This window comes from Populus trichocarpa, chromosome 5 (genome assembly GCF_000002775.5).
Source record: "Populus trichocarpa isolate Nisqually-1 chromosome 5, P.trichocarpa_v4.1, whole genome shotgun sequence".
In the NCBI taxonomy this organism is placed as follows: Eukaryota; Viridiplantae; Streptophyta; class Magnoliopsida; order Malpighiales; family Salicaceae; genus Populus; species Populus trichocarpa.
Window position 1 is genome coordinate 2,423,132 of NC_037289.2, and position 17,375 is coordinate 2,440,506.

Genomic DNA, 17,375 nt, shown 5'->3' on the forward strand with positions numbered 1-17,375 from the left:
AATCCTTCTCCTGCACTCCCCGTGAAGGATCAATCTTGAAACTCTAAACACAGGGATGATGTGCTTTCAAGGAGAAGGGTTCTGGAGGAAGCATTTCTAGCGTGTGAAGTTTGTATTCTAAGAATCCATCTCAAGGAAGAGGTGCCTTTTTAACCGGCCAATATTCTGTATTAAATGATTGTGTTGAATCAAGCAGTCTTCTGGAAAGCTTAACATTTTTTCATTATGATGGCCCCTTTTTTAGGATATTACTCAAAATCTTGAAAAGGTAAGAAAGATTTGCTGGGAGACCTAGCTAGTAAGGGTTCTGTCACTTGAAGTAAATGTAACTAGAACAGGACACTGGTACAAGTAGAAATACAGTCCCAAAAATGGAACTCATCATTTCAGAATGACAGAAAATTGTCAGATACAATTTGCTTGACTATGAGTTCGAAGTTTGGAATTTCCTTTGTCAAGAAAAAATTTCTGTTGCATGAAGCCTAACAAAATTTACATGGGGCTATAGTGGTTCCTATCTTTGGTTGCTCAACAACCTTGCATCAAGACATGGGAAATCCTCCAGAGAAAGGAAATAAGGCTATAAAATGTAGTGAGCTCCTTCCATTTGATTAGCAGACCAGCAGCATTGCCAGAAGAATCAAAATCCCATCTGCAATTTTTCCTGGTCTCTCAGTCAAGTTAGTGAGAAATTTCAGCATTTCAGGTTGGCGTGGTTGCAGGTGACTTGATATTGCACCTTCTGAAGACCTAGTCAGGCTTGGTGTATTCAAGCAACATATGTGGAGACCGATAAATTTTCACCAGTGTCCAATAAAGAACCTCTTCAACTTCAAGCTCACCCTCTGCTCTTGCTGCATAAATATCCTCACATATCGCCATCAACCTGGTACAACACCAGGACAAAGCATGTAATATGATTCTTGGAAAGGGTTAGAACATGCAAACATTATATAAACAACGACACACTGTCATACGGTTACTATATATAGAGGGTGGAATGAATAAATGTCCACAACAGACAAAGCTCGCTTACCTGTCGCAAGAAGGAAGATTCTCGAAGGGTATTCTCATTCTTAGGTCAGCACACTGCAGTCTGATAAAACGGCCAACTGCAAGCACAAAGGTAATGTAGAGACCCCAGATACTGAACTTGCTTAGTGTTTCACCAAGAATGCCCTCTGAAGAAATACCAGAATTCATGTTAATCTTTTAGGGACTGGTGGAACTCCTACCATCATAGGCAGAGAGTTTCTAAATACATATAAAAGCTGTGGTGGTCACACTCTTTATAAGTACTTACGTGGTGTTTCCTCGGATACAATAATAGCCATAGGTCCTCCAAACTGGCCACATCCAGATGACACATCAATATCATGGAAAGACCACCATTCTGGATTCCCACGATTAAGAACAAGATCCCCGCTGACAAGATCTACCTGTGTACATAGAAGGTCAACTTCTGCTTTCACCATTTTTCATCATAGCTGATTTACGTATTCATTGACATCAGGTTGGAAAAATGGAAATAGCTGACATACCGACTGTTCGAGCAACCGCACTTCACCAGATCCAGTGACACGAAAGTATCTTGGATAAACATTAAATATTCTGAAGCTATTGGTAGTGCCATTTAGCACTTCCATTACTTCTGAGTACGTTGGAAGGTCCTCATCTTGAACAATTAATTCATATCTCACGACTTCCTTTCCTTTAGGCCGATCTCTTGTTAATTGCCAGGAAAAGATGATGTCCATGTTCGATCTAAGAGATCTCATATATCTGGTCTGGACCACCGGGGGGACATGCCACAATGTGCTAGCATCAGCTTGGCAGCATATTAATTGGATGTCTTTCTCATTAAATTCACTTAGATAGCCTTGTGGATCCAAATCATCATGTGAATCAAGTTCATCCCACGAGATCTTTTCACACAAAGTTGTCTCAAATAATGTAAGTCTTCCACTAAGTGTCTTTATATCAATGTGAATGCTTGCATCTTTGATAGGGTTAGCAATGTTAGTGGGGTTACCACTGCTGTACATCTGCCCAGAAAATGTATGCCTCAGAATTTATAAAAATGACAACTTACAAACCTGAAGTCACCATTGCCAACATGCAGTGGAAGATACAAAAACCAATGATTCTTGTTTGCCAACAAAATATTAAGATATCTAGAAGCATGCTGTTATGTAAAGAGATTTAAGACAATGTAATGCTGTTTGAAGGATGGTGCTCTACTGTCTCTTCTGGAGCTCACAGGAGGAGAAAAGATCAGGCATTTGAGAAAGCAGAGCCGCAACATGCAGATTTTCTTTCTGGATTTTTGTTATTATTGTCTTAATCTTCTTTCAGATAACGATGATATTTCTGGCTATTTCTAAAAAATCTCTATTATGCTTGTTTGTTGATTCTTGGTATTTTCCAGGTATACTGCTTCTGCAGCGGGGTTATGCTCATGGTATCTTTTTCTATGTTTTGCCAAAGGATTCTCTAATCAAAATGCTCACTTTTCAAAATTTAAAAAGCATTATTTCTCCAAAAGTTATCTAATATAGCCAGGTATTAAAACTTCATCCTTGACAAGTTCATAATTTCAAGGTACAGACCCTTGTGTTTTATCTCAATTATTTGTTTTGCAGAACCAACAGATTACAAAATAGACTGTGCTTAGACTGTCAAAAAGAATTGGAACCAGAAAGCATATGAGATTCTTACCAAAATAGGAGTCCATATAACACACAGCAATACAAAAAATAAGCATATCCCATTGCAGAATTTTGTCCTCTTCGGTTGCTTCTCTCCTTGTCGGTGTTTTGCTCTATTCAGAACCGCATCACATTTGACAAGAAACAAGCTTGCATGAATATCCTCTAACTAAAAACAAAGTGCTAAAATTAGATTCAGGGGAAAGAGATTATGTAGCTTATGTGCTCAAATGACAAATGAGATGAAAACAAGTAAAAAATAAAGCAGCAGTAGCAATCAAGTAAACAGTGACACCCACCACAGTGTAGGTAGTGATACAGATACTCATTCAAATATAGAAAGGTGGATAAGTACAGTGCAATTCAGTTGTTGCAAACATATATTGTAGAACTAACTCGAGAAGCATATAAAGGAATGCGTAGAAAGGTGGATAGTACAGAAATAAAAGATAGCACAATGAAAAGGAAGTTGCTGCATGGATATTACATCATATGTTGAATAGAACAAAGGGGGAATTGGATGCAGACAATCAGCGAGTAAAGAATGTAACAAGTTCAGGAAGTTGCTGTGGGTTTACAAAGTTCCATCGGATAGACCTTTATATAAATGAATACGTGAATGTGTAAATAAATGACATGCAAGTATATTTACATTTTCTTAAACCAGGGTATAGTTTTTTCTCCTTTCTAGAGAATCAGAAAGGCAGAGAATGGGAGATGTATGGCTTTGGAAATCTAAGGAGGTTATCCTTTTGTTAGATACCTTACAAGGAAGATATATTACACTGTTTTGTGCGAAGCATTCTCATGCACATGGAAGGAGAAGATAATAAAAAACTATAGTGAATAGCTGAAGAATGGGCACCATTCCAAACTCCAGTTATTTGGATAGGCATTGAAAATGATATCAGTAAAGCATACCTTCAACCAGTCATACATGGTCAAAGATGTAGTTGTGCAAGACCAATCAAGAACACATCGTAATTCATAAAGGAACGGCAGAGCACGATAAACTCGAAAGCCCATATGGTTAATTCGTGAGATACTACTTGTCAAAAACTGTCTGTACAAAGTGCTTTCATGTGGAACTCCAAATCGTATTTGTGTTGCCTGAAGAGCCAGAGAAATTGCCTTTGTGAGATAGATAGCTCGGAGGACTAATCTTCCAGCATGCCTATGTTGTGGCTCTGTGTACCAAGCATACTCTGTGACTGAGTATGTGAAGAGAGCAAGATTAAAGAGATAGAAGAGGACTTTTCCGGTGGCAAATGAACAAAGGTATATAACACGATCGAGCACAATTAAGAAAAAGATCACCTGCAAGAAGAAACCATTTGATGTCCTTCAGAAAAATATATTGGCACCAAAGATTCATAGGAGAAAAATAACAAGAAACTGAATTCACATTGTCGAGTCTGCTCACAGTATGAAAAAAATACTAGGGGGGAAACTAAATTACAGATTGAACTTTATGTGACAAAATCACTTTGGAAAGAGCATGTGTGTCATTTATCAAAACAAACTGATTTAAGAGCCTGGGGTTTTTACAGAAACTTAATCTGCTAATGATGAAAATCGATACATAGTTGTTTCACAAAAATCTGAATGGGTGCCATTGGTTCTGTTGATAGTTCCATGATAGTAATTACACATACATATTCCATATATTCATGTGTGTCTGTGTACAATGGGGCGACTCTAAATTGACCTCTTCCAACCTTTGATTCTACATGGAGAATTGATAAAACTGTAACTTTGGATTACACTGCAATATCAACACTGTCTCATAAGGAAAGAGGTTTACCATTAAGATAAAAACAAACTCTTTTGGAAATTGATCTTCAAGCTGATAAACTTCAAGAAATTCACTGTTGTTTTTTATGACTGATTGGTAGAAAATGGCTACCAAGAAGAAGACAGCCAAATCTGCACAAAACACGTAGGCATAAAGATCAATATCTTTTTTTCCTCCGCCAATCACTGATAGTATTGGGTAAGGAAATCTTATTTCCTTAACAATACCAGCGCGTTGAGCTTCTAGAATCTCATAGGCTACATCAGCTGCTGGAGTTAGTGATTTGTAAAGATCCACATTGGTGCATCCTGTCAAGGGAGAGGCACAAAGCACCTCAAAAACAGCCAGAGCAATATTATCATTTTCAGGACTTCTTTCAATGCTTTGGACACGGATATTGCTGACTGAGTGCAAATGATTTTTCTTCTGGCATCTTTTATTATGCATAACCTTGAGCAGCTTGTTTATTCCTGATTTAATTCTCTCTGGCTGAATGCCATCCTCAGGCCACACATCAACTTTCATTGACACTTGTACAAAGTAAGGTGGAGTTTCTGCTCCCTGTGTGAGAGATTTCCAATACCTGAACAGACTTCTAATCAGCCGCTTCAGAACATTTTTAGCAGACAAAAGCAGCGTTTCTATTCTCATCATGCAACCCTGAACCACCTCTTCCTGGAAATTGTTTCTTCTCTTCTGAGAGCGGGCATCAGTAATTGTTCTGTCTCTTGCAGTTATGGAGGTTTGTAGGAGAGTAAATAAATAGACCAAGAAAAGAGGCAAGTTGCTGATTACAAAAGATGACAAGATCTTATGTGTAGGAAATCCTAATTCCTGAAGCAAACTAATATTGAAGGTCAATCCACAGTGTTGGATGATGATTTGATATAGATATTGAACAAATATACACATCTCAGTGTAAATCAGCATAATAACCCAGAACATGCTAAGTGGACCAGTATTTACACAGAGTGCATACAAGAAGAGGACTGCAGGATAAACCATTGACAGCAAACTGAAGTTCCATAGGAATATTAGGACAAAGCAACAGTAACAAACAATATCATTGTTTGATCGCATTTGCTCCCACATGTAAAGGAGGATCATCTGAATTTGCCGGTATGCAGAAGTAGTCTGCACACTATCAGATTGTGTGGAAAATGCTCGTTCAATAGGTTCAGAACCTATATTCTGATTCTCTATTTCATAGTACACATCACCGTCAGAGGAATCATCACTTGAATCAGGTTCTTCATGTTTTATGTTAAAGAAAGTCACAAGGTTGGAGACAGCCATCTTACCAACAGATTTTGCTTGAGAAACACCATCACTGAACAGATGCACTACTGAGACTAGTGGGTTTGTCTTTACTCGGAACCTTTCTCCATCCCTTTTATGTGAATCCCAGCACTGATAACTAGCAGCTCTATTATTTAACAATATGACGTCACCAAGAAAATCCATTGAATGATTTCTAGAGTTCACTGCGGATGAGCTTCCAAATCTTTCACTTCTAAGAGACTCATTCATATCAAAAGAATATATTAAATCAGAACTCAAGTTAACTGGTTGCTTCCTAAAATTGATTTCCAGATTCTCCAGGATGCTATTCCCTGCATCTGCATTTAGAGAACTATTTCTCCGCCGTCTAATGCCTTCATTTTGAATGTCACCACAATTCGCACAAGTATTTAAGCTGCGAAGTTGGGTTTGAAGGTTAAGCATTTCTGATTTCATCTTTTCCACTTGCAAATTACGCAAGCGCTTTTGCTCTTCTGATTTACGGATCTGGTGCAATTGTGCAGTTTTCCAAGCGGCCCTCTTTTCTTGCTCTTTTATTATGGTATCAATCTGCTCTGCTTCAAGATACCGAGACACATGGTCAAAATCCTGGGCTGCAAACATAAATGACTGTAGTGCTACCAGCATAAATATGATAATCTCAACAAGGGCAGATCTGGAAGTAATTCGGAACCCATAATCATATTTATGAAATCCAACCACCTCACTTATGTAATCAATTGTTTCACAATTCCCCTCGCAGAAGTCCCCAGCAAAAGGGGATTGATACGCAAGAGAAAGAACAATAAGAGCGAAGTTGTACATCCGCAAGAACTTGAAGATTTCATTCTTCCTCTTAAGTATTTCAAGCCTCATACGGAAAAAAACCAAAGCAAAACCAAGATATCCAAGGTGTAGAATATCAAATTCAAGTGTCCCTGTAATTAAAATCAAAGCAAGAACAAGATCCAGCAAGTGGCAATAACTATAAAGCCTCAGGTAGTCAAGAATAGTCCACAAGCATTTTGTTTCAAATGAGAGGTCACTCAGTGATGAATTCTTGTAACGGGACATCATTTGCTGATATGTCTCTAACACTGAGAAACTGGACAAGCGATCAGCTCGAAATTTGAAACATGATAGCATGAAAACCAAATAATAGCTGATGAGCATTCGAGGATCATCGACCAAGGTTCCTGATAAAAAGCACCTTGTTTGTGAAGTTTTAACATCAGAGAGAGATGGCTCAATAGACAAAAAAGTAGACAGGATGTTCTGAAGGGATGTATGCATGTGTGTGTGTGAAAGAGTAAAAGGAGAAGAGTGAATTGAAGAGAATGTGCATGGTTTAGCCATAGATCTGCTCCATGGAAGGAGGCAAGTTTTCTGTATTCCTCTGAAGAACAAGTGGAAGTCAAGTGATACATTTCCTATTTGTGGCATCTAAAGACATGGGCTGATTCTGTAAAGTGGTTTCAAGATTTCATAATAAAAGAGACTGATGGGTCGTAAAAAGAAAATAAAGAATGACATTAAGTTGATATCGATAAACCAAAAAATCTGTAGCTTAAATATGAAAGGGTAAGATAGGCTTAGTTCCTTCAATGTGAAGCCAGAGAAATGAAATCTAAATTGGCCATAGACAACCAAATCCAAAACAAAGCATTTTAACTAAATGTATCTATGGACAACTAAATAAATTGGAGACTGGTCGAATTTTCTAACAGATCATTGAAACCTTTTGAGAGCTGCAGCAACACCATTTTATCTATAACATAAAAAAACGATCAACTTGCTAAAAGTGAAACACTTGGAATGCACAGTTTTTAAATGCAGTGATGCAAGGAAAGATAAAATGATGTGTAAAAAAGTAACAAGTTTCTGGAATTGGATACCTAACCAGCATTTTTTGCAACGGTTGAAGTACATATCGGAGCTTCTCCAACAGTCATTGCAAGGCACCTCTACATCACCTAGGGCATGTTGTTTCCAGGATGTCTGCCAACTTGCCAAGTACTCAAGGGTTATAACAGAACCAAATAAGACCACAAATTTGGGCCACAGTTTTTGTATGATGCCCCGAGGTAGCAGAATGCAAGTAGCCAGTGATGCAACATAGAGCAAAGAGATGAAATTTAGCACGGAAAAGCTGGCAAGAAGTAATGCAATCATGTTAATCTCAAGACCATAGACATTGAACATGTTCTCTATCCAAAACTTCAGGAACACTTTTAAAGTAGCAATCTGCATGTGAAGTCTCTCTTTTCTCAAGATACGAATCCTCTTTCTATTCAACTTATGGCCACCTCTGGAACTTCCAGAGACGCATAAATATTTTTGTGTGTAGCTTTCAGTGACCCCAGTTTCATAGGATGTAGGATCTGGCCCCTGAGGTACAAAAGTGCTGAGAGATGGCCATGAGTTGCGTCTTGCGTCTTTTCTTTTTTCTGAAAGGACGCTAGCTGAAAGGACGCTAGCAGCTGTTGATAGCTTACTTTCTGTTGTTTCACTTGAGACCTCTTCTGATGTACCAAACAAAGCACAAGGCTCCTCCCCTTTTCTAACATTTCCAAAACTGCACGGTCTCTTTTCCAACCAACGGAAGACATTGTACTGAAGTATACATGAAGCAATAACCAAAACTTTTCCTCTCAAGCCTGATTCTAGACCCGAGAACGAAGGCTTGTAGAGCTGCAATCCAAGGAAAAGAAACAGAGAAGACTGCTTTTGACCAGAGAAAATTTTGTCCTGGTCAATGAATAACTGGAAAAGATACTCAATCATCACAAGAAGTCCTGAATAAACGATGAACAGTTTTGATGGGCTCCTAGAAGACTTGGGTAAAGTTGAACAAACAACCAAGCCAACAAGATATAGAAAACCAAATATGCTTAAAGGGGACAGAGATGCATAGAAAAGGGAAAGACTTAATATCTTCTCACTGTGCAAGATCAGAAGACGTTTCATAAATATAAGGGAACATTTTTTTGGTGCATTAACATAACGTGATTGTGAGTTCTTGCTTTCCCTCCTCTCGTAACTATAAAGTTGCATCACAATCAACACAGCAAGGGACTCCCATATATTTTCCAAAATGGAAGCTTCTGGTTTATATGCAAAGGCAAAAGAAACATCAACCATCCTGGACAACCATGTGCGAAAACTGGAGAAGACACTCAAGCCATAAATGAGAATAAACACCACAACTGCATAAACTTTCAGTGGTAACCAAAGGCGCTTTTTTGTCTTCCCCACAAGTTGTCTTCCAATCACCCACAGTAGAAGGAAGAACAGGTAGCCAAAGGAAATAAAATTAGGTCTTACTTGGTACACCGAAAGAAGAATTGTCAGAAGGGCAATGGGGGTTCCACATGATCGATATACTGAAAGAAACTTTTGTCCAATTGCATTGAGAAATGATACTATCTTTTTCTCTGAACAAGAAAAATATATTAAAAACCTGATAGAGTTTTCACAACAGAGGAATTAAAAGGCATGGTCAAACAGGATCATGTTAGAAGTCTAAAAATTAATAAAGGCAACATGGTAAAATAATCAGAAAAGCTACAGAAATAATCTTTGCACTGGAAACTCACCATATCATGTCAGAGGTTCTGATGCTAATATTTATTAACATCTCCCTAAGGTTTAAACTTAGTTTTAAGCCTTCTCATCAGTAAAAATAGATGGTAGCCAGTATCAGAAACACTTGCACATTTTAGAATAGTCATAAAGCAAAAACCAAAATCATTTTTAAAAATATTTTAACAATGGATGAGTTATATACCATGAGAGGAGTTATTATCGTGGTTCTGTCTGGATCTTGATGTATGAATTGATAACAGAACCGATTTGATTAGACCAGCTCTCAAGATGGAAAGCCCAATTGGAGTGCAAGGAGTATTCTGCACAACTGCTGAAAATGAGGACAACATTTCAAATCCATGATTATGGATGGTACAAATGCATGCAAGCGCTATGATCTTCAAGAAATCCCCAGTGCTAGTTTGACTAAGAAAACCTACAGCAATTAATGAAAGATAAGATATTTATAAATTGCATCAACAAACAAACATAAATGATTGCGTGCACTCAGAAGGGAGGCAGTACAAAGAAACTCAGATGAGGAGCCTAAATAACAAGTATCAAAATCTACTGTTTACCTAATTGTGAAAGAAGTTCCGTAGTAAATGAGAATTTCTGTTTCAAGACTTCTGATATCAGTTTAAGCTGGAGAATGTACAACATTGCGAAATGTGCCTCACATAGAAGAACCAGGGATTGGCGTATCTCTCTGCTGATCAAGTGGCTTAACAGATATATCAGAAAGAAAATCACTGATTCATGAAGCAGAAATTGGCAAGGGTTAGTACATTGTCTGCTGAAATTGTCAAATCATAACACAATGCACTAAAATATCCAGAAGAAAATGACAAATATCGGCGAAACAGTTGGATGTACTCAAAGAATTTCACACCTATGAAGAATGTTTTTAGCATCGTGTGAAAAGTGAATCACATAGATACATATATGAATAAGAAGCGTTACTTCAACTTACTATATACAGATTGAATGAAGCCTGCTGGTTTCAATGCAATAAGAAATATCAGCAACAGTACTATAGCACGGGAGCTTTTGCGAAGTCCCCATGCTATTGTAGCAACAATCATTACTTTGGTTTCTTCACTCTCTGAAATGTAAATGCAACTGAAATTATGGCCCACAACCATGGCATTATTCCAAGAATAACTAAACTAAAACTGAAAACCATCAAAAAGAAATTCACGAAATTTATATCTTTGAATTCCAATCAACTGAGAAGAAAGACAGCATCAAGTGAACACATCCACATGCTATGCTCTTACCCTTTCTAAACTTTCATGACTTATGATGTGTCAGTGTAGCTACAGTAAGGACCAAGGGGTGGCTATATAATCAAGAAAGAAAGGAAATGTTCCTAATCCACAAAAAGTTCTCTAGAATTTTGTGTCCCTCTTAACTTTTATTCTTGTATAGTGTGAAACCACTGCTGCTACAGTTTTCTTCTAACAATTATTATTTCGTGCTATCTAGGTACCAGGAAGAAACAATGTCAACTGAAAAGGAAACAACCGTGCTATAAAGGAATCGAAACAGTCCAGCCAAAGTGAATCCATGCAGCTGCAGAAATCAACTAAATTGGTGCAAATAGTCCAGTAAGACTATTTCCTTTCCTCACCTTCAACTACAAAATCATGATTTGAAAGCTCCCTATCCTCATCTGACAAGTAGAGGAAAACAGAATTGTTCACCAGATTGACCAAAGAAACAAGGACACCAAGACAAAATTGTGCAAGGAGATAAAATCCCGGAATCGGGTAATGCCATAAGCCAATAGTTTCCCAAATTTCCACATCCTGAAAACATGTTCAAAAGATCTTACTACAGTAATCTCTAATGATTGTGAAAACAGGACATAAAGTATGCACTCAATGAAGAATACCTTCCACATTTTCTTATTTAGGACTGTAAATGCCACGTTGAAGATATAGGTGCTGGTGGCCCATAGGAGAATGAAAACAAGCAGCAGACCATTTAATCGGTGCAAGCGGAACAGTGAAGGGAATGCATATAGAATGTAACCAACATAAGCAAGTAGTCCGAATGCACATAAACTTGCAAAATGAAAACTCCAAAATGACAGAGCAAACAAGGAAATCTGTCACGGGTGATACAAAAAGGTATTAAGTAAGGAAACCAACTAAAGAATAGTACAAATCAGTTGCAAGATGAATTATTTCTGAAAAGAAGATGGAAAAAAAGAGAGAGTTAATGCCAAAGCCTACCGGAAAACCATAAGTAAAAAAGTTAACGCTAAAGGTCCGGAAAACTGCTCCTCTCAACAACACATTGGTGTTCCTTGCACCAGATCTAGGATAAAGATGAGGAACAAAGTAAAGCATCAAGTACCATAAAAAAATTGTCGAGGCTTAAGCTGAAGCCATACAGAAAGTTCATATTATAAAGCAGCACAGCAAATTACCTCGATTCAGAAATGAAAAACGAATGCTTAAGGGGAAGCAATCGCTCATTCAAATTGTTTTCTCTTGTTGACATGATGAAATTCATTTCTGTCAGATCACATCTGATCCAGGATAGCTGTTATGGAAAGAATGTCAGTGAATGTTGTGATTAAGGAAATGAAGCACCCCCATATGAACAAGAAAAAGAAACGAGAAATTGTCTTGTGTAGCGCTAAAATATATTTTTGAGTAGATTAAGAGGCATATACTTGTTGCTTTTTTAGCATTCTGCTTCCAAAGAATTCACATGCAATTCCAGCATTGCAAATCAGCAGTTACAATAAGTTTGGTCTAAATCATAGCAATCAGATATTATGAAATCTGCTTTTAAATTTATATAAACTTGAAACAAGTTCCACTCACCATAATGTAGAAAAGTAGAAGTGAAAGACCAGAACAAATTTCTGAAAGCTCTGGTCGTGCAGGTATTTTATAGAGACCAATGAAACCAGCTACACATTCAATCGTCCCAGAAACCTCGATGGGAAGTTGGTATACATACAGCAGGAAAATGTTCAAGCCTGCATAAATGAAAAGATACCTCCACCACCTTCAAACCCATACAAATTAATGTAAATCAGTCAAGCTGACATTTCATTCAAAAGAACAACTAAGATTAGTCAGCTAAGTGTATGAAACTTACTGGAATAGGCCCAGAAAGTTGCTTGTTAGAGACCAGTTGACTAGTCCAATACAGCTACAAATGAAAAATGGTAAAGATGCCCAAGACGGGTGACTAATTCCCACAACCAACTGTACAGCAGGCAACAATAAGCAGCATAAAACCCTGAGATGAGAACCTTCCAAGGATCAAAAGAAATAATCCAAAATCAACACCTGAGGGCATAGTAATTTAACAAATGAAGAATAATCTATGCTCAAGCCAATTAATTGTGAATAAAAAATATAGTTGGAGAAATTCATCTGGGCATTACAAGCGATTATATGATTGGCCAGAGGATGGAACCTTGCAAATGTTTCAATGATTCAGATGCAATGACTCTGGCAACTCAATAAACTAGGGAAAAGGATTCTCTTCAGACAAACATGTTGATTTTGGACAAGAGAAGTTGTTCTGGAAAATGATTCTATAGTACCTAATTACACAAGGCTGAAATAAAATAGGAAATCAAATGGAGATTTGGGAGGGTAAGATGAATCAAGTGCTGAAGTTGAAGCATATTTTACTATTTGTTTGCAAACCTGATCACATAAATGCTCAAGAAAAGCTGTCTCCAAACTAAATCACTAGAGAACCATAGTGGAAAGATATTTCATAGTTGTGCTTAAAAAGAGAAGATAGAACACATCTCAACTCAGGAAGATTCTATTGTTTAGTCTACAATGACAAACCTATAGTTATCTCTGGAGAATTCCATAGAACCTGATCAAATCTGCTCCTGTGGATTTCAATTACTGCGGCAAAAGCTGCCAATACGTGGATTACCAAAAAATACAGCAGAGATGGAGACCCCCAGGTCTGAACACTGCAACCACAGCATTGCAATAGTAAAGAATATTTGCTTAAGAAGTAACTATGTGTCTTCATGAAACTGCATTGAAGGGGTTCCTACAATGAAAAAGATAAAAAGATGTTTTTGGCATCAGACCTTACCTTCGGAAACCAACTAACTTGACCCACTGAGCATCAGCAACACTCCAATCATCCCCCTTAATAGCCCAGATAATATGAAATGTTGCACTTGAAAGAATAGCCAGTGAGGAAAGGGTAAGAGTACACCATGGAACAAGGGATCGTCTTCGAGATCGCAAGCCTATTAGCCAATGAGGAAAGTATGACTTAAGAAACATAATACAATTTCCGAGAGGTTGATAATCTTCCTGAGCACATGAAACATAACAATTCACTCAACAAAATGGCAACTTCATATGCAAGAGAGCACACAACCAGGTGCACAAAGTGAATGGAGGACCATTTAGTTTGCACACCTAAATATACAAAAAGATTGACCCTGGACAAGATAAAATGGAGAAAAAGGATGAAGTAACTTTTCAAAATATAGAATTAGCTTTTACATATATGTGTGTGATGTGCATGCTTGACCATTGTGTCCTGGCATGGACAGACCAGCTGCCATACACAGCCACTTCACAAAATCTAGAGCTGTATGAATGGTAAGTGCAAGGATGTCTTTTAATGCAAATTTAAGAGGAAGAAGATTTGGTAACACCAATATCTTGCAATACCATTGCAATAGAAAAAACCAATATAACAACATAGAAAATGCCTTACTGGCTTTTCATGTGATTGATAACCATTAAAAGCACTCATGGTGCTCAAGCCCTAATCACTTGAACCTCTGGGCTGGACATGGCTTATCTAACAGGAACCATATGTGATATAACACAACGAGACAACATTGATAATCAAGACAACATATATAACATCAATTGCTTACCGTTTTTTGGTGCACTATGCTGAATGAAAAGAAAGGCTAACAGATCGGCCAGAGATATCAAACTCCAATTGAACAAGGCAGCTGGATGAAATAGGGAAGAAAACGAGAGAAGGATTTAGCTGGTAGAATAAGACTGAATTGCGCACCACCAAACCTCTTTGCAGGAGCAGATTACAACACCAAATATATGTAAACTCAATCTCAATGAAACTTAAAAGACAGGAAATTTACCATTAGAACTGCTTATAGCCCAATTCAGTTGGCAGATTGAAATATCAGTAATTCAATATCTAAAATCTTATCATGCCCATTCAACACATTTGACATCATGGTTTAAGTAGAAAAATCTAACGCAGTTTGATAGTTTATATTTATAATAAAGCCTTCAGTTTAAATCCAAAGAAAATCAAAACCATTTTATTTCAGATGATCTCTTATTACATCCACTTTCAGCAGATATCAATAAAGGACAAGGTCTTCCACTGCCAGCGAAAAATGTAAGGCTACAAGTAACCCCGCTTTGATGGAAACTTCTCCTCTGATTAATGTCATACTAATTCTTGCTGAATGTATGAAGATAGCTACTTTATTTCTTTATCTCCTTGTATCTAATGTTTCTTCTGAATAAATCAAAACAAAGGCTTAATTGCTTATGCACAAGAACATAACCAAGTTGACAAGATGCACTAGGCATATTATGGAGTGCTGAAGCAGAACCAACTTACAGGTTACCCAGTAACACCTAAGCTAGTACCTTAAGTACAAAAATAAATCACAAATTATACACATTGGCACCTGACAAGCATGTTAGACTGCAGAATCCCATAAAAAGCAAAAGGTTGCAAACTTTTCCTGCTATTTACATTTCAACCTAACAAAAGCTAATGCCAAAGAGTAAACCCACAAAAGAAAAAATTCTCGAAACTTGAAACATTTCACTAGATACGGCACAATGGGTGTATAATGCTTAACCACTTCAAAATATCTGAATGGCTTTTCCCTTTCAAACATTACATATATAGAAATCTACCTGACAACAGATGAACATGGCAGACTAACGCATGACAATTATCTTAAGAAAGAAGGGATCATGACAACAGAATGTGCTAACCTGCCAAGAGCAGCATAGGCAATACAAATCCACTTACGAACCCCCTCATTGTCACCCTACCTTCTCAACAATAAATCCCCAGGCCACTAAGATTGCATCATTCTTGTCAAATCTTTGATGAAAACAATGAAATCCCAACTGAGTAAAATCCAAAACAAGCCGAAGAGAGCAATCAAAAAGCTGTCCTTGTTAACATAGACAACAAAAAACAATACTTAATGGTTATAACTAGGGGAAATATCAAATGGGATTTCTTGTTGAATCCTAAAGTCCAACAAAATGTTTCCCTTCATTGCCAAAAATCATGTTCACAAGAAGAAAAAAAATGAAAGCTTGAAATTTATTTGATAATTAGGAAGAAATTAAGGTAATGCCAACGAGCGAAAAATGGTTTTTAAGGTTTCATTTTTATGGACCCTTGTTTTTCGCTTTCCAAGAAGAAGAAAAAAACATATGCATGCGTGTGACATTTGCAGAAAGGTAACACTGTTGTGTTGCCACCTGCCATTTTGGTCATGTTTCCTCAATAATAGGCAACTGAATTCATGCTGTGCAAAGGAAAATGAAGCTGGAATATGAAGATGCTCTAAGCCCATGAGAGTGGAGCCAGTAATTTTTAAGGGAAAACTTCAAATTTTGTCCCTTTAACTTATGCATATTCCAATTCTGCTTTTTTTTTATATATATATATACTTTAAGTTATAATTTAAAAGTTATTTTTTATAAATGATTTATGGTAAACATAAGTTCAAATAACTTTGAGTTAGAAGAAAGTTCAGTGAAAATAATTCAAATCAATTTTTAAAAAAAGAATATATGTAGTGTAAGTTAAAAATATCAACTTTTGGTTAAATCAAATTTTTATTTAATAAACTTTTAATTTAATTAAAAAATATATCTAATCAGATATATTTATGACTTTTTCATGACTCATAAATGAAAAAATAACATAAATTAATTTGCAAAAATCGTATCAAATATAATCTTTAAAACTTCTCAACATTAATCTTATTATTCTCAACAAGTATAAGTTACCATTAACCACTAAATATCTTCTTTTGTAACTCATTCTTGAACATATATTTCTAATAGTTGTAAATTGATGAAGAACTGAATTTTATTTTTTTCTGTATAGATTTCAACTTCACAACAAAACCCTTATCTTCTTTCATGCCCCCCCTAATTATAAATTTTACTTTCACCATTGTGTATACAATACTCCCACCTTAATTTACAACGTTTTTAGACAGTTCAGAATTGAGTTGCACTTATTTTTTTAAAAAAGTATTTTTTATTTAAAAATATATAAAATAATTTTTTTAATTTTTTTTTATTTTTTATATCAACATATTAAAATTATAAAAAAAATTAAAAAAATTAATTTATTGTTTCTTCGTACCAAACCAAACGACTAATAACACAAAATCAACAATGCAAAACACGGTAGAGTTAGAGAATGTGGCCCAAACTTTGTTTGGAAAAATTTTGAAATTTGTTTATGTTATTGAATTGTTTTGATATATTGATATTAAAAAAATAATTTAAAAATAAAAGAAATTATCTTATTTTATTTTTAAATAAAAAACACTTTAAAAAACAATAATTACTATAATATCAAACGCTACAAAGAACAATGCAGCTTCACTACAAATCTTAATGATCGTTTTGTATTATAGTAGCGGTTGATTTTTGCTTGATTTTTTTATTTTTTAAAATTATTTTTAATATTAACTTTGAAAACATCTTAAAAATATAATTAAAAATTAAAAAAATTAATTTTGTTTTTTTCGAAAAAAAACAGTCTCTTACACTTGTTGCTTGTCGCTAGGGTTGATGACATGCACAGTCCACCATACAATAATTAATGCGGTGGGAAAACCGAAGCAATGCTGATCGATATCTTAGACTAGTGGTAATGCAGCCACTCATCTGAATGTGTACGGAGAGCAATGCCGATGAGTGGTTGTACAATGCTATTGAATTAAAGATCCAAAAAAT

At 36.2% G+C, this 17,375-nt stretch overlaps 1 protein-coding gene across 1 annotated transcript; it reads right to left on the reverse strand.

Annotated features, from left to right (window-relative positions):
• Positions 1-350: 350 nt before the first annotated feature.
• Positions 351-15,895, reverse strand: LOC7486380 (piezo-type mechanosensitive ion channel homolog). Its single transcript, XM_024601180.2, has 21 exons — positions 15,378-15,895; positions 14,267-14,347; positions 13,462-13,621; positions 13,200-13,333; positions 12,490-12,646; positions 12,210-12,396; positions 11,807-11,922; positions 11,610-11,694; positions 11,267-11,482; positions 11,003-11,180; positions 10,343-10,474; positions 9,948-10,121; positions 9,572-9,805; positions 7,680-9,218; positions 4,513-6,980; positions 3,630-4,025; positions 2,719-2,877; positions 1,542-2,045; positions 1,304-1,439; positions 1,037-1,181; positions 351-886 (listed from the first exon to the last, which is right to left on the reverse strand). The coding sequence occupies exons 1-21, from the start codon at positions 15,424-15,426 to the stop codon at positions 751-753; spliced, it is 7,386 nt and encodes a 2,461-aa protein (XP_024456948.2). The 5' UTR covers positions 15,427-15,895; the 3' UTR covers positions 351-750.
• Between the last annotated feature and the right edge of the window lie 1,480 nt (positions 15,896-17,375).